At 47.5% G+C, this 17,843-nt stretch overlaps 1 protein-coding gene and 1 long non-coding RNA gene across 12 annotated transcripts in view; one reads left to right on the top strand and one right to left on the bottom strand.

Annotated features, from left to right (window-relative positions):
- Positions 1–17,843, top strand: part of MCPH1 (microcephalin 1) — a 243,065-nt gene that overhangs the window by 206,951 nt on the left and 18,271 nt on the right. For 9 of the 11 annotated variants that reach the window (XM_055289042.2, XM_063637962.1, XM_063637967.1 and 6 more), the window contains one exon: positions 13,494–13,731. In XM_055289042.2, the coding sequence (XP_055145017.1) occupies positions 13,494–13,731 (238 nt within the window). Of the gene's footprint in view, positions 1–13,493; positions 17,833–17,843 lie in introns of those variants that run through there. The other 2 variants (XM_063637961.1, XM_063637960.1) reach the window with 2 other exon arrangements.
- Positions 7,587–17,843, bottom strand: part of LOC129487830 (uncharacterized) — a 93,226-nt gene continuing 82,969 nt past the window's right edge. Inside the window, exons 6-8 of the long non-coding RNA XR_008659474.2 lie at positions 13,438–13,675; positions 12,173–12,262; positions 7,587–11,194 (exon numbers count right to left, since the gene is read on the bottom strand). This is a non-coding gene — a long non-coding RNA (uncharacterized lncRNA). The remainder of the gene's footprint in view (positions 11,195–12,172; positions 12,263–13,437; positions 13,676–17,843) is intronic.

Raw genomic sequence — 17,843 nt, 5'->3', positions numbered from 1 at the left:
AATAAGGGGAAACCCCTTTCGCTTGCTTCCCATTTTTCTCTCTTGTCTGCTGCCATGTAAGACGTGCTGTCCACCCTCTGCCGTGACTGTGAGGCCTCCCCAGGCAGGTGGAATTGTGAGGCCATTAAACTTTCTTCTCTTTATAAATTACCCAGTCTTGGGTATGTCTTTATCAGCAGCATGAAAATGGACTAATACGCTTACCAGGCCCAGGATTTGTTTGGCAATAAAGTGATCTGTTCAGCCCCAAGAAGTGGGTGGAGCTGGGAAAGGCCAGACCAACCATTTGGAATACTGTTTTTGATCCACCCCCAGGAGGTGAGGATTGGCGGCAGGGGGGCTGAGCAGGTGCTGAGGTGCCCACGGTGAGTGGGAGAGGAAAGGCAGGCGTTGGCCTAAAGGCATTCGCAAAAGAGAAATGCGTTGAGAATTGTAGCGCTGTATCCATCAAAAAGGAAACTCATCTTTTACTGCCTGTCTGTCTAATTGTTTTAGACTTGACCCTGCATTTGCTGCCCTGATTTCTTGTCCTAACCCTTCAAGCTTCTTAAAACAGGGACTCTATTTTCTTCTTTGGTCAGTGCAGGGCCGCAGGGCTCCCTTGCTAAGTGCTTACTGACAGATGTAAGTTTATGGTTAGAGATATGAACCCGCTTGCTCTTCTGAGCCTCTGTGATTCTAATTCAGTCCTTTGCTGTCATTAGAATTGTCTGGGGAGATTTTTGTAACTCCTGCTACTCAGGCACACCTCGTATACTTAAATCAGAATGCTCGGAGCTGGGGCTCCAGAAACTGGAGTTGTTCAGACTCCCTGGGTGACTGCACTAGCAGTCAAGTTTGAGAACCATGGGCATGGTAAAATCTTTGCTCAGCCTGAGCAGCCCATGAGCTTCACCTAGGGAGCTTTAAGAATCGCTAATGCCTAGGCCTCACCAGCCTCCCTCCCATCTTCTGACTTAATTAGCGTGGGGTGAGCTTCTCCTCTGAAGCATGAAGACCCACAGAATACTGCAGAGTTGCTGGGGGTGGTCCTCCCCAAATTCTCGCCTAAAACCCCCAACTTTCAGTGACATTGTGGACCTGCTTTTGTGTTATTATAAGGTTTACAAATTTCTATGCCACCTATCAGACCATTTTTTAAGGATCAAATAAAAGTTTCTATAACTTTTATAGTTCTTTCCCTGTGCATTTTCTCATGATATTGAAAAATGACAGTGAAAAGCAACCAAGGCATTTCGGCAGCATGCTGCTGACTAGTTCACGCAGTTACCACCAAAGCGCATGGACGCGGCCCAGAGCATCAGCCTATGCCCACTAACGGGCACAGAAACCTACCGCGTTCGAGTTTTGACATATTTCTCGCAGTTGTTGAAAACTATGAGGCATGAAATCCAGATTTATGACTTTTTAAAAAGTTATTTGTGGATTCCCAAGACGATTATGTTCCCATCACTTATGTAGCCTTAAAAGAAAAAAACTCAAATGATGCTTTAAAAAAATCCAAGTTTGGCGCTCGCTGAGTTCCAGTGTCAGTTGTCTGAATCACATTCAGCGAAAGTCAGGGAAAAAAAATACATTCTGCCTTCCTTTAACTGCTAGTTTGTCATGGAGAACAGAAAGTCCCATTTGTATGTGGCTTTTGGAAAAGCTAAGCTGGGAGCGATTGTCCTGATGCACTTTTACTTTTTGCATAAAATAAGAATTTGAGGAGGATGTCCCGGGAGAGTGAGCCACTTCTCATTTCCCAGGCCTTGCCTGCCATCCTCTTTGACAACATCATAGATTTTATTTTTGCCGGGAATCTCATTATCAAAGCAATGCCCCCCCCCCCCCGACACACACACATTGCCAGGTAAACCATAGAGGGTGAGGGGGGTCCAGTTCATGATTGCCTTAATATACCCCCTCCTCTGCCATCACCTCCTTTTTTGTCTGGATAATTTCTTTGGCAGTTCTCTCAACTTTTATTTCTGAAACATCCTAAAACATCTCAGTATTAAAAGCAAGGCTGATTATATAAACCATACTCCCATGCCTGACAACACATGTTTTTGCTTGAGGCCTTTACTGCCAAGAGCCGTAAGGACCCTCTAAGTCATGTTCGCTGTTTTTACTGGCCTTGAGAGTCTGCTTGCTTTGACATGCTCTTGTCTCCGTTGTCAGACTGTTAAATACTCATCCTTCTAGTTCTCTTAAATAGATGCAGATGCGTGGGGCTGGGTTGTCACTGAGCCCTCTTCTCTTTTGCAAGAGCTGGGATGGGGCCAGAAGGTGGTTTGGAAAACACGAGCCACCTTGATTTTAGACAAACTCTAAGTTACAATCAGGTGTCTTCATTTATAACATTTAACTTTTTCTTAACCTGTTCAAGCCATGTTGTTGGCTACTGATTAGAATATCTTTTTATAACTTACTTTAAATCTCACTACTTGTTCTGACCATCCCAGAGTCCGGCGTCAACTGTCATTTCGTGCTGCTCTTTCCAGCCTTTCTAGTTCGACTCTTAGCAAAAGCCATAATCTTCCTCCAGTCTGTTTCCTTTCTGCAGTGACAAAATTGCCCAGGGAAAGGAAAAAGAACAGCATCTATCTTCTTTCTTTTTAGCTCCCTGGTTTAAGGCTTTCTTTTCCCCCATGATGAAAAACTATAATCATTCTGCTTAGAACGTACAGACCCCTAAGCCCACTTCTAAGAGAAGAATGGATTTTCAAGTCTGTTATCTCTACTTTCCCAGAGCCCGGGGGTCTCCCAGGCCAGAAGTTGACAGAACTGTCTTCATACACTCGAGACAACTTCATGCCCATTTCCTTAAAACTTAAGAACATAAGACACTGATTTTTCTTCCAAAAAAAACCTTTCTTGTTCTTTCAAGCACTGTCTCACTGACAGTGTTTCATACGAAATTGAAACTTGGAACTTTTGAACTGCAAATTTAGCAGAAAATGAATCCATGCTTTTGTGGCTTTACTTGTCACCTCTGCTCAGATGCCTCCCAGACCCCTCTCCAGCTGCAAGCTGCACGCAGAACTGTTCCTCTAAAAGAAAACAAACTCCTGTGTTTCCTACTACTGCTACTGCTACTACTATTGCTACACACACACACACACACACACACACACTCAGAGAGAAAACAGTTCTGACACCAAATGTGTGGGTTTTTTTTCACACCAAACAATTCTGCAGTTCACTGCAGACACCAGCTGAGCGTTCTACAATCCAATTCTGGCACCACCTGCCTGGAGTTAGCAGGTGAAGCACTCAGACCCACAAGCCTGCCCGCATCCCCATGCCAATTGCATGTCCCAAGTCTCCCTTCTAACTGACCAGCAGTAAATCAGGGGTTCCCACAACCCCCTCCTGAGATTTGTAACTTGCTAGAGCAGCTCACAAAACTCAGAGAAACACTTCACATTGACCAGTTCATCACAAACGATATTTTGAAAGGATGTGCATGAACAGCCAGAGAAGAGATGCACAGGGCCCGGGGCTGGGGAACGGGGCATACGGAGCTTCCATGCCCTCTCAGGGGGCATCACCTCCTGCACCAGGGTGTGTTCAACCCCAAGCTCCTGAACCCTTTAACATCAGGATTTTTTTTTTTTAAGACGGAGTCTCGCTGTGTCGCCCAGGCTGGAGTGCAGTGGCGTGATCTTGGCTCACTGCAAGCTCCGTCTCCCAGGTTCACGCCATTCTCCTGCCTCAGCCTCCCGAGTAGCTGAGACTACAGGCGTCCGCCACCACACCCGGCTAATTTTTTGTATTTTTAGCAGAGACGGGGTTTCACCATGTTAGCCAGGCTGGTCTCGATCTCCTGACCTCGTGATCTGTCCGCCTCGGCCTCCCAAAGTGCTGGGATTATAGGCATGAGCCACCGCGCCCAGCTTAACGTCAGGATTTTTAAGGAGCTTCATTACATAGGCAGGATTGATGAAATCATTGGCCATTGAGTGAACTCCAGACCTTGTGGGGGTGGGGCTGAAAGTTTCAACCCTCCAAAGATTGGGCATGTTCCTCTGGCATTCAGCCTCCAGCCTCCAGGAGCCATCTCATTAGCATACACTCAGGTAGGGTTGGAAAGGGCTTGTGATAAATGATGGACGTTCTTCTGCCTGCATCGCTCGGGGAATTCCAAGGGTTTTAGGGGCTCAGTGCTAGGAACCCGGGGTGGAAACCGAATACATATTTCTTGGTATAGCACAGTGTCACCCCCTCACTGCCTAATTTGGTGACTAGCTGCCCCATCACATTCTGCCTATTTAAGCCAAGCCCCTGTTCCCCATGGCCAACCTCCTCTCCTCCCCAGCCAGCCCACTTCCCAGGCGTGATAACTCTTCTGCCCCAGCTGGAGAGTCGTTCTGAGGCTTTCATCCTTCTCCACGTGCCACCTGGCAGTGCTGCTGCCTGTCTTTTGAAGGCTGCCTGAGGTTCACTACCCCTTTCTCCATTACCTCTGCGACCTGGCTAATCCACATCCTCCCACACCTGTGCTCTTCAGCACCAGTGCCTGCCCCGCTTGGTGCATGTCCTCATCCCCGCAGCCTCCACCCTGGGCTTCCTGACCCCCACTGCGTCCGGCACCGCTGGTTGCGGACCTGCCCCGGCTCTCTCTGCCCAGCTGGCTGGCCTGCGTCTGTTCCGACCTCCCCTGTCTGGCCTGGTGTTCTGGGCGCCTCCTCCGCTCACATCGCCGCTTCACCTGCTTTTGCTATCTGCACTTTCCATGTCCTGCTCCTTCTCCCAGCTGGTGGTGCCTCTGAGAAGACTGAGAACCGCCTGTGAACCCCGCAATTTTGTGGGTGTGGTGGGAGCAAAGGCAGAGGGTGTGAGTTTAGTGGGCGTGCGCCACTCTTTCAAGAAGTTTTGTTACAAACAGATGCAAAGGAAGTGAAGAGGGAAGAGGGTTGCAGGACGGGAGAAATCAGAGCATTTTTGTTGTTTGTTGTTGTGACTGTTTTGACCCAAAACATGACAAACAGGACAGAAGGAAGACCTGATGGAGCATGTCCTTGAGAAGGCGAGAGGAATGGGGTTGGCCTGGTGGGGGATCGGCCTTCCATATGGGGGTTCCTCTCCAGCAGCCCAGGGTTCTGGGGAAGGCAGGCCTGCAGCGGGTGCCGGGTGCCAGGGAGCAGGAAACATCTCTGTTACTTCACTGTCCTCGGTGGGGAGCCATGGCTGAGCGTGAGAAAGGGCTTACAGGCTGAAGGCCAGGCAGACGGGAATGGGCAGCGAGGAGGGGAGGACGAGCCAGGTAGAAACAGTGGTTAGAAACACGGAGGGCCACACGGCCAACGGTCAGGGGACTAGCACACCAGCCAGACCCACCCGCGGCGATGCCGGTGCAGAGAAGCTCGGCATCTGAATTTAACCCGGGTTGTGGTTTGACTGAGTCCAACGTGGAGAGAAGGGCCAGGGAGTCACAGAGGGGTGGTGGGCTGTGTGCTGGTTTAGGGGCTGGGACATGGAGGGGTGAAGGCGGGAGGCAATCGCGTCTGCTGGGCAGGGGCCTGGGGCTGCTGACAAGGTGGGAGGTGGCAGCTACAGAGGAAGCTACAAGGGATTCTGCAGTTCCCCGGGGAGAGAGGAGCCCAAGGGATTGGGGGGTGAGGGGGTTGGAATGGGGCACCTGTGGATGTCCTGAGACTTCCAGAAAGTGGGACAGGATCAGTGATGGAGATAGAGACACAGTCATCAGGGCCGAGAGGAATGACAGTAACAGCGAGGTTGAAGTGGGCAGCCCCATCTGGCAGCACGGGGTTTGGAGCTGGCTTGTGGAGGGCCAGGGAACAGGATGCTTTGAGGTGGCAGCTGGGAGCAGGGATGTTTTTGATTGCCAACGGAGAAGGTTTGATGCAGAGTTTCAGGAGCCTTCATGTCTTCCCCATCTGAAGACCTTTTTTATTTTTATGGGATTGAGGTGATTGCCAGAATAGTTAATGGTGTGCTCCGTTCCTATTTCTCTAGTTTTTCTAAGGTCCAGGGGCTGCAGACATCGTTTGTCCTTCTCCCCTGTGCCAAAGACCAGTTAATTCCGACTTTGATGGGCTCAGTGCAGGCCACATTGTTACGTGTAACTCTACACTGAGAATTATTTTAGAAGGTTAAAGTCTTAAAAATATTTTGTTTTTCCAAATGGTGGCCTCTGGGTCTGCCTTCACTTCTTTTGCAATCATCAGCACTAGGATCTGCTTTTGGAGACGGTTGTGCAGAGCCAGGGCTTTCACCAAAGCTTGGCCGCTTGGACAGGACTCACGATGGAGGACGGTCAGGTGCCCCGGGTTTCAGATGCCTGCCTCCTCCCGTGGGTGTTGAGGGTCCTGCCTCCTTTCCGCTGCCAGGCTGGCTCCTCCTCCCCTCACCCCCATCTCCTCCAGAGGAAGACCAACTTAATCAAATCTTATCACAACTACATGCTGCCTCCTGGAAAAAGCCTGCCTTCTCGCCCCCTCTTGTCCCTCCCTGCATGGAGGCAGGCCCTTTGTCCAGTGCCCATGTGCCTTGGTGGGTGGTCTTTCTAAGTCATCAGAGGAGATTAGCAAACACACATGTCCATTGGCCTAACGCCCAATCTGCAGGCAGCCTCATGAATAATCAACGTGACTTGTCTCTGTAGTTGAATGCCTCTCAGTTGGTTTTGAACCTGGGGGAAAAAAAGATGGATTATTCATTGGAAACCTCAAAACCTCGACAGCTGAGCTTTCTTACAAATGCCTGTGTGGCCCCTGTGGTATCTTAGTGTTCACCTCCCCATTTGCACATAGGAAGCCAGTCACATTACTGGATTCCTGGTGAGTTTGACTTTTCATTCTGTCTTGAATCTCCCTCCCTTCCCCAACCCCATACCCCACCCTACTTCATCCCTTTCTCTTGGGTCTTCCTGATCCCAACCCCTCCATCTGTCCTCCACGTTGCCTGCATAGTGAGCCTCCTAACACACGGATCCCCCCATGGCCTTGTCTGCTCAGGTTTCTGAGGTCCGCAGTAACCACGCTCACACTGCGTAATCATGAACGGTCTGGTCCACACCTCATCACTTGGCGTGCATGTAAATGTTTTAGCAACTTAGCTCTTGCAATTATTGCCTGCCGATCCCCTCGCCCCTCACTCCTAGTGACCCTGGGCTGCATTCACGCATGCCATGGGTCTTCAGACACCCAGGTCTCAGGACCTGAGGGGCTCCTGTGTGCTTTCCGTGAGGAACTGTCTTTCTGCTCACAACTCCATGTCACATGCCACCATCATGAAGTCCTCCCTAAATGCCCCAAGCCCACTCAGGCTCCCACATTCCTGTCCATGAAATGTCTGTAACTTCTAGGGTGTCCTGAGGAAGCAAAGACCATGTCCCTGCATTTTTGCATCCTCAGAACTTAGCCTGATACTCACAATGAAATGAGAGTTCACTTAACAACACAACAAGCGAATGTGCAGGTACTTCTGCAGGGGGTGATGTGGGGATGAGTGCACTGATTCTGTGGCTCAGCCCTGAGTTGGGGGCAGGAGGCAGGCGCTGGGAGGAGGATTTTTTGTCTTAGGAAGCACAGGAAGGCCTTGCCAGGATCCAAGAAAAAACGGAAAGTAGACCAATGTAAGCATTAAAAGGACACATTTTATTTTATCTTTTAAATGTATGTACACAGTACAGTTGACTTTTTTGTATACAATTCTATGAGTTTTAACACACATATAGATTAGTGTAACCACTAATTATAAGACTGTAGGGAACTGGGGGAAAAAATGCATGCATTGAGGAATGATATGGCATATTTGGGGGACAGAGAACAGGCTTGATGAGGACAGAGTCTATTTAAAAGAGACAGTGGGCACTGCGATTGGAGGGGAAAGCAGGGCAGGGTTTTAGAGGACCCTGAGTGCTGGGCTACAGGATTCAATAAAGTTATTAATGAGATTGGCCGCATTGTGGATTCTGAAATATTTATTTAATACCTTGAGGAGGGTGTGAGTAGATTGTGCTGATGATTGCATAACTCTGACTATGCTAAGAACCACTGAGTTGCACCCAGAGCTTGCATTACTGAGCGCTTTACCAGTTAGGAAGTTTTCACGTATTCCATACTTTAAATCTAAGGTGCCTTGACTGTAAGGCCCGCGAGTGTTTTCTGGACCACTCAGAGGAAGAATGCTGTGAATGAGAACTACAGCCCTGTAAGACACGTCCTGTATTGTTGTTGAGACGGGAAAGTGCATCTTAAAGCCAAGGAGTAACTTTAAAGGGTGAGCTGTACCTAGAGGGAAAAGCAAATGCACTAATTGAAATCCAACACCCTGGGCTGGAGTAAATGAACCATCACCCACCCATGGGGCTTCATTTCTTGGTGATGGATAAATAGCTGGGATTCCTTGAAGCTAGAAGCCATGGGGAAATTCTGTTCTGCTTAGCTTTGTCAACAACACAGTCTGCCTTAACTGGCTTGGAGGTAAATAGATTTGGAGAGTGTGAGCTCAAACCCATTAAACCAGATGAAGACACAAACGTAAGCACAGCCAATGTGTTTTAAAGCAAAGCTAATGTCCCTTCAGCCCTAACTGACAGACTTTCCTAGCAGTCCTCACCCTCTGCAACCCAGGGCTCCTAGGAGGAGCTCATGGCAGAGAAAGGCTTCTGGCTTCTGCCACTGCCTCCTCAACTTACATGTACGCATCAGTGTATATCCATGGGTATGAAATGAACATTTTATGTCACCATTAGCAGAGGAAAGCAGGAACTCTTTCAAACCCCACCCAAAATTCACTCTGACTACTGAGCGGTCCTGTTGTTTATTTTGGAGGACTTAACCCTGGAGCAGTCCATAAGCTCCACGTAATCCCCTCTTCTTTCATGATTTCTTTTAAAGAGAGATCTTGGGTTCTGTAGGGGAACATTTGTGCTTCACTGAAAAACTCCATTTGAGGCCTGCTCACGGCCTGCCAGCTTATCTGCTTGCAGCCTTCATTGCTTGGGAGCTGTTTTACAGCTTCATAAGTTGTAAATAGCTGCTGGCAGTGCAAACACGCTTGTCTATGGGCAGGAAATGAATTCTGTCTGGTGGAGGGAGTGCTTCTTACCTTGCAGGGAAGCCAACTTTTTTTGTCCATTAGCAAGTTTATTTCAGTATTCCTAATCAATAGATGTGTTCTTCGGATTGTCCTTTGAACCAGTTATAGCATCTGAGTTAAGTAAAATGAATACACTGTGTTTATTTTATACCTGTATGAAAGTTATGGGTTTTTTTTTTGTGGGGGGCGGGGGGTGTTTGTGTGTTTTTTTTTTTTGTTTTTTGTTTTTTTTTTGAGATGGAGTCTCGTTCTATCGCCCAGGCTGGAGTACAGTGACATGATCTCGGCTCACTGCAAGCTTCTCCTCCCGGGTTCACGCCATTCTTCTGCCTCAGCTTCCCGAAAGTTATGGTTGTTAAAAAATTATCTTTTAACTTTTTTTAGCTAGAAAGTCCTGGGTCAATATATAAATAGATGAGCCTGGTTATCTCTGAGGTTTTCATTGAGGTAACAACAAAAATAAAACATCACGACGCCACCCAGCCATCGTTCCCCAACTTACACCTGTCCCCTCCGCATGTCCTGCACGCACTCCTGTTTCTGGGGTGTGTGCATGCATCTGTGTGTGTATGTGTGTATGTGTGTGTAAAGGTTTGCAGTGAAATTAGAATCATTGGTTTTTGTTGGGGGTGGGGAGTTGTATTGTTTTGAGACAGGGTCTCACTCTCTCGCCCAGGCTGGAGTGCAGGGTCACAATCACAGTTCACTGCAGCCTCAACCTGCTGGGCTCAAGTGATCCTCCCACCTCAGCCTCCCAAGTAGTGGGAACTATAGGCATGTGACACCACACCGGGCTTGCTTATCTATCTATCTATCTGTCTGTCTGTCTATCTATCTATTATCTATCTATCTATCTATCTATCTATCTATCTATCTATCTATCTATCTATCTATCTAGACGGGGTCTCCCTATGTTGCCCAGGCTGGTCTCAAATTCCTGGGCTTAAGCAATCCAACTACCTCAGCCTCCCAAAGTGCTGGGATTACAGGTGTTAGCCACTTTGCCCAGCTGAAGTTAGAGTTTAGAGCACATTGCTGTAAATTGCGGTTACCAAGGGTGTTGAAAAATCCATGAAAATAATCAACAGCAAGTTGACTTCAGAATTTGTGCCTTTGAGGCTTTTCACCTTGATCTCCAGGTAACACGTAGGCTCCCTGGCGAGAGCCAGTGGTGACACAGTGAGAACACCACCTGCTGCAGCTAAGGTTTGCAGCTTGTAATTCACAACTAACTTTTTAAAATGTACCAGTGTTGGGGAAATGTGCTTTATTTGCTGGATAGGAAAATTGGCCAAGATCAGAATTCTGAAGGCAATGTCACGGCACAAAGAAACTAGCTACTGAAGTCCCATCCTAAACATTCGAGAGGTTGACTCCTTTTTTACTGCATTACAAAAAGGTTTAGTTACTGCTTATCCATATAGTGAGATAGAGATTTGATCTCATTTTTTGGTTAAGAACAACCATTATCATAAATGTGTATGTGTGTGTTGTGTGTGCATTTTACAGAATTTTTAAAAATACACAGAGAATTCTTCACAGTTGTTAACTCTGGTAAATGGCGGGGGAGGCAGGGGTGAGAACTGATCTATTATTCATAATCTCAGTGATGAACAAGATATTTCCAAAAATAGGTGGATTATTTAAAATTATTATTATTAGGATACTTTGGGGTTCTAGAAACAAAAACTTAACAAAAAAGTCACTTAAAGAATTTAGGGGTTTTTTTTCTGACATAAAAAGGACAAAATAAAGGATGATTTCAGTTTGGTCTGTCAGTGACTTACAAGTGTTTTTCAGGACCCAGGGCTTTCCGCCTTCCCACTGGGCCATTTTCAGCGTGTCCCATGGCCTCTGGGGGTTTCAGTGATCCAGGCATCGCATTAGACATGACAGTGACCAGCAAACAGAAGTATTTCTGCTTATGCATCTGTTTATAATAGTGAGAAAACTCCCCCAGAATCCCACCAGCGATTGATTCCCAGGTCACATTGGCCAGGATTGAGGCCAGCTGTGCCATGCTTAGTGCAGTCATTTGCATTGCGATCACCGGGATTAGCTCGGACCAATGCTGGGACTTCTCCTTGGGCTTGAACACATGGCCAGGTGGAGGTTGGTGTCCCCAGAAGAAGTCTTTGTTCTGCCAATAAAGAGGACACAGATAAGACTGTCTAACAGGAAAAGCCCCTTTTTACTTTATACCCTTCCGTATTGCTTCAACAATCAAATACTTTATTTTATTTTATTTTATTTTATTTTATTTTATTTTATTTTATTTTATTTTATTTTTTGAGACAGAGTCCTGCTGTGTTGCCCAGGCTGAAGCGCAGTGGCACCATTTCTTTTCACTGCAACCTCCACCTGCTGGATTCAAGTGATTCTCCTGCCTGAGCCTCCCAAGTAGTTGGGACTACAGGTGCCCACCAAAATGCTCAGCTAGTTTTTGTATTTTTAGTAGAGATGGGGTTTCTCCATGTTGGTCAGACCGGTCTCGAACTCCTGACCTCAAGTGATCCACTCGCCTCAGCCTCCTAAAGTGCTGGGATTACAGGCGTGAGCCACTGCACACAGCTTTTTTTTTCTTTAGATAGAGTTTTGCTCTTATTGCCCAGGCTGGAGTGCAGTGGTGCAATCTCGGCTCACTACAAGCTCCACCTCCCTGGCTCACACCATTCTCCTGCCTCAGCCTCCCGAGTAGCTGGAACTACAGGCACCCACCACCACGCCTGGCTAATTTTTTTGTATTCTTAGTAGAGACGGGGTTTCACCATGTTAGCCAGGATGATCTCGATCTCCTGACCTTGTGATCTGCCTGCCTCAGCCTCCCATAGTGCTGGGATTACAGGTGTGAGCCACCACACCCGGCCAAATACTTTCATGATTAACTTTTTGAATGTATGTGTGTCCTACTTGAAAATGAAAGATACTCTTTCTTGATTCCATTTTCATGCAGCTTGGCGCCGTGATGCTAGGGACCATGGCTTTTTCTTGCAGTGTGACTCACCTTTTGCCAAGGCAAATCTCTTGTCTTGCATCAGCTCAGTCTCTTTGTCTGCAAATTAAATCAACAGCCCTTTCTACTGCCTATCTCGCAGGACATATTGCTAAAAATACTCACAAAGTCACCGTCCAGGAAGAATCATTTGCCCCTGCTGCCACTGTCTCCTGCAAGTCACATGAAAGCTGCTGAGGCTCGGTATTTATTATGCTATAAAATTCAACACAAGGGAAGAGAAAAAGCAAATTCCATGAGCATATTTAAGTGGATTGGATCTACCCCACTGATGCTGGAGCTGTATTTTCACAGTAGGGTCCTCTTTTGTTCAATATTACAGTAGTGTGAAAACCTAGCAGAAGAACAGTTCACTGTTTCTCTGATTTTGTGAGTGATGTGGGCTGTGGAACTTAACTCTTTGCTGCTCTTCCCCCAACCTCCACCCTACCCCTGCCTGCCTCAGAGGTCAGCCTTGCCTGCTGCCCCTGACTGAAAGGACCCTGACCACCCCACCCCAGGTTATACTCCTCTGAGAAGTCCCCTTCATCCTTTCCCCAAAATACATCCCCTCAAATCTCTAATTTGTGTGAACCATTAATTTCAGATATTGTAGGAAAAATAAGCAGGGCAAATATGCAAAACAAAACGTGGATGGCACATAACCCATAACATCTCTCAGGGTGTGTCCACTCAAGAAGTCTTTACCAACCCATAGTTAGGAAAATGTGTGTTCAGAATAACTGGGCCTTCCCGCAGTCCTCTGAGTCAACCAGATGACCACACATTGCCAGAATGAGAAGCAGAGCAGTCTCACATCCCTGCTTCTAAAATGTTTCCTAACAGCTCATTGAAACAACCTCGAGACACCTCTCTCCCCTAAACCCAGTGTGTTCGGGAATGGCTCTAGGAATTCTACTTTTGCATTGCTTCACTCTCCCTTTCCCCATCCAAACCATGGTATTGGATTTACAGCACTTCTTAGATCCTACAGAAGTCCTTTTCTGCCAAGAGCCTGGAGCGCGCTGGATTGAATGACGCTCTTCCAGCATATTTGCAGTGCATTAGAATGTTGTCGTCACTTGCACACGTCACCAAGTTACTTTAGTGAGCGTTCAGCCTAGCTACGGCTCTGCTCTGCTCTGCTAACCGTTGCTTTTCAATATTTTGTTTGAGGATTTGTAATAACTCAGAGGCCTACACTTTTTTTTTTTTCTAATTTGTTTCCTTGAAGTTTTACTCATGGCTACTTCAGAAAATGTCAGTTTTATGTCATTAATGTCATCATCTTCTCTGGATTCTCAGAATTCAAAATTCACAGGAGCATGGCAGCCTTACATTCAGTCTATTCTTTTCATAAAAAAGGAAGTAAACCGCAACAGTTCACCTACGCTATGGAGACTGGAGTGGTCCCACCTCCGTAATTCTCTCTCTGTCTGCCCCACAGCTGTGCCGAAGTGAGTGCCACTTGTCTGCAGGGCCGTATCGCGGAACCCTCTTTGCCGACCAGCCAGTGATGTTTGTCTCGCCTGCCAGCAGCCCCCCAGTGGCCAAGCTCTGTGAACTAGTCCACCTGTGTGGAGGCCGGGTCAGCCAAGTCCCCCGCCAGGCCAGCATCGTCATCGGGCCCTACAGCGGAAAGAAGAAAGCAACAGTCAAGTATCTGTCTGAGAAATGGGTCCTAGGTAAGAATCTAGGCACAGAGACACTGCTGTGGGGTCCAGCTCTATGGGTCTTAGGTAAGAATCTAGGCACAGAGACACTGCTGTGGGGTCCAGCTCTATGGGTCTTAGGTAAGAATCTAGGCACAGAGACACTGTTGTGGGGTCCAGATCTATGGACAGGTTTCCAGGGAGGGCGGCGTCACGCTCACACCCCCTTCCACGCAGCTGGGGCACCTGGGTTGATGTCTCAGCCTCCAGCATCTGCCCTGCCAGCGTCACGTGGTCACCCTCGGCATTCCCGCTCCTTGCTGTTAGCAGAAGTACAGTTCACAAGGAAATGGGAACTCTAACTGGACTTCCCCACTTGACTTCCCTGGCTCATGTGAAAAACCCAGTCTACCCAAAGCCACCCCTGTGTGCACAGGCTCTCCAGGCACCCCTCTTAGACCCCCCCTCCCCAGTGCCTCCTTGTCCTGCTTCAAGAGTCCCTGGCAGCGCCCGGCATTAGGGCCCAAGCCCCCGTCCGTGCCATCTCCTCTCCCAGGTACATCTCGTGATCACTCCGTCTGCTCATGTGCTCAAAGGGCATTAAAGACGTAAAACGACTCCATCTTTTATTTCACAAAGTGAGCACAGTGTGACCGTAATGTCCCGCTCTGGCATTCATGGAGTTGCACCAGGCGCTGTGTGCGATTCTGGGGAGGAAGAGGTGGTAGGAGCTGAGCTGTGATCAGAGGAGGCTGGAACCCCACGCCGTGCTAACACGCGGGCTCCAGGAGACTTGCAGGTGATCCCCCGAGAAGAGGGTTAAGGAAGAGTGTGAAGCAAGGATGGCCTGGGGAATGCGGAGGAGGCAGGGGCAGCGCGTGTGCTAGAACTGGAGTCATATGTGGCAGGACAAGCCTAGGGCTCCACTGTGGGGAAAGCCACACCCTCCTCCATGGGGTTGTGATAAACATGTTAGGTTGCTTGGGCTGCCATCGCAAAATACTACAGGCTGGGTGGCTTCAAGCAACACACATCGTCTCTCAGTTCTGGAGGCTGGAAGTCTAAGATGGGGTATCAGCAGCATTGCTTTCCCCTGAGGCTTCTCTCCTGGGCTTGCAGACAGCTGCCTTCTTCCTGTGACCTCACGTGGCCCCTCCTCCATGCACACACATCCCTGCTGTCTCTGTGTGTGTCCAAATTTTCTCTTCTCTAAGGATACCAGTCAGATTGGATTAGGGCTCATCCAATGGCATCGTTTTATTTGCTTTTATTTATTTTTTTTGAGACAGTGTCTCTTTCTGTCACCCAGGCTGGAGTGCAGTAGCACGATCATGGCTCACTGCAGCCTCAACCTCTCTGGCTCAAGTGATTCTCCTGCCTCAGCCTCCCAAGCAGCTGGAACTACAGCTGCACGCCACCATGCCCAGTTTTTTTTTTGTTTTTGTTTTTGTTTTGTAGAGGTGGGGTCTCCCTGTGTCGCCCACGATGGTCTCAAACTCCAGGGCTCAAGCGATCCTCCTGCTTTGGCTTCCCAAAGTGCTGGGATTACAGGTGTGAGCCACTGCACCTAGCGCCAGTGGCATCATTTTAACTTGTCTTTTTCAAGGCTCCATCTCCAAATACAGTCTCATCCTGAGTTACTGAGGGTTAAGACATCAACATATGAATTTTGGGCAGACACAATTCAGCCCATAACAATGAATCACTCTAGTTTCAGCCCCTGGGGCCAAGATCCTTACCTGACTTTAGAGGTACATCCTCTCTCTCTCTCCCATTCTCTCATTCTTTTCCTCTCTCTTTGCTTCCATCTCCTTCCATGTTTCTTATTCAGTCTCCTTTCTTAGTACTTCTGCTCGTCTCTAAATCCTAAACTTCTGGCTTTTCTCACCCCCTCCTAAACATTATCCTTTAATAGACAGGTAGATACTCTGTTTGTCCAAGATACATTCGTATCTAACTACGGACATTTTACAAATATCTTTTACATAATTGATGGTCATCCTTTCATATATTTTAAAAGTGTGGCAATCAAAAGTAATTTTTTAACTCTGGTGCACAGTAATTCATCTTTTGCCTGGAAACCAACTTCCAAAAATATATATATATATATGATTTTAGTCACAGTCCAAAAGCTAAGAGGCTGTTTACTCTTTTCTAAATACCAAGAATATAACCTTCAAAACATCCTATGTTCTGAAAAGAGGCTGCTGTTTTGTGTTTTTGGAGAAGTGTATTATCAAAATGCCACCGACTGCAGAACAGAACTGGGTCCGAAAGCATGTCTGGGCCAGCTGACGGAACTGTGCACACAATTGATATCCACAGTGCATATCAACAAGCAATCTTTTTGGAGTTTGGAAAGCATGTGCCGTGCAGGGCCCGAGCCTGCCTCTGCACTCGTGTTTCCAGGTTGGGTGGCTCTGACGGCCCCTTCCTGTGGCTCCTGCGTCCTTGTGTGGAGTCACGCTTGCTCGGCAGCTGCTCACTTCCTCCAGTTGTTTTGCCGCTTGGCTCTCCCGCCTGTGGGTTTTCAGGAGGCAAATGTCTACCTGCTTAACCCCAAGGCTTCATTCCCGCAAAGCCCTTCAGAGTTCTCTGACTTCCAGGGCTGGGCCACAGGCCCCAGCCTCTTTTTCTTTCCTCCTATAACTTGTGTCCTGTTTCTGATTTCTCACCAATTATGCCATCTGCGTATGCCCTTGGTAACATCTGGGTATTGTGTATGCTGCAGCCCTCACCCATGTGAGACAGGTCCCCTCACTTGCTGGCCACCGGACCCCAGTGTAGTGGGCGTCTCCAGTGTAGTGGGCGTCTCCAGTGTACCAGGCCTCTCTAGCCCACACTCTCTGAGATGTAAGATCACGTAGTTCTCAAGTATTTATTGGCTTGTATTTTTCTCTTTGTGAATTGAATTCCAATCCAGTAGCTGCAGCTATGTATGAATAAAGGAGGGCTTGTTTTTCTGTCCGTACATACTTCTGGCTCTTCTCACCCTCTGCTAAACATTATCCTTTAATAGACAAGTCGATTTTTTTGTATTTTTCTCTTTGTGAATTGAATTCCAATCTGGTAGCTGCCACTATGTACAAATAAAGGAAGGTTTATCTTTCTGTCCATACATACACATGTAAACCTACAGAACACATGGTCCAAGGCATTGCGTTTCTTTCCTCATCCAGGTCCAGGTTGGCCATTTGCTTATTCTCTAACCAGAAACAAATCACGTACTTTTTTTTTTTTTTTTTTTCTGAGATGGAGTCTCGCTCTGTCACCAGGCTGGAGTGTGCAGTGATGAGATCTCAGCTCACTGCAACCTCCTGGGTTCAAGTGATTCTTCTGCCTCAGCCTTCCCAGTAGCTGGGATTACAGGCATCTGCCACCATGCCCAGGTAATTTTTGTATTTTTAGTACAGATGAGGTTTCACCATGTAGGCCAGGCTGGTCTCAAACCCCCACCCTCAAGTGATCCTCCTGCCTTGGCCTCCCAAAGTGCTAGGATTACAGGCGTGAGCCACCGTGCCTGGCCGAAATCACGTATTTTCTGTGGAATGCATTTACTTCCCATATAAAACAGAGTCATAACCTCCACCTTGCTTACCCCACATGCTGGTTAAAGGAGAAAACACAGAGAGTGCAAATGCCCTGTGGCAGGCGTAGGCTTGTTAAATGTGGCAGATTGACGGTATCCATGGATGTGTCCTCACCATCCCTGACCCTTCGACAAAGCACACTGTGTCTTTTGGAGACTTTTTTTCCTCCCCTTAATTTCCATTATAACAAATGCTTCTCTGGACAATATTTCATTCTCAAAATTCGCAATATTGAAAAACTAGGAATATGTCAAACCATTTTAAAGCACCAAATTGAAAGAAAAAGTTACTTTGTTTAAATAAATTAAGTTATGAAAAGACAATACTAAAAAAAAAAACAATTAAATTTATTCAAACTGGAATATCAACTGCTTTGTAAGGTAGGGTCCCTGGGCATCTAAGAGTAATTTGAGCCAGGCGTGGTGGCCCATGCCTGTTGTCTTAGCTACGTGGGAGCTTGGCTTGAGCCCATAAGTTCAAGGCTGCAGTGAGCTATGATCCCACCGCTGTACTCCAGCCTAGGCAACAGAGCAAGACCGCATCTCTGCAAAGAAA

Source organism: Symphalangus syndactylus, chromosome 1, assembly GCF_028878055.3.
Source record: "Symphalangus syndactylus isolate Jambi chromosome 1, NHGRI_mSymSyn1-v2.1_pri, whole genome shotgun sequence".
NCBI classification, from domain to species: Eukaryota; Metazoa; Chordata; class Mammalia; order Primates; family Hylobatidae; genus Symphalangus; species Symphalangus syndactylus.
The sequence above is the reverse complement of the archived record's forward strand: the minus strand, read 5'-3'. Positions and strand labels throughout refer to the sequence as shown.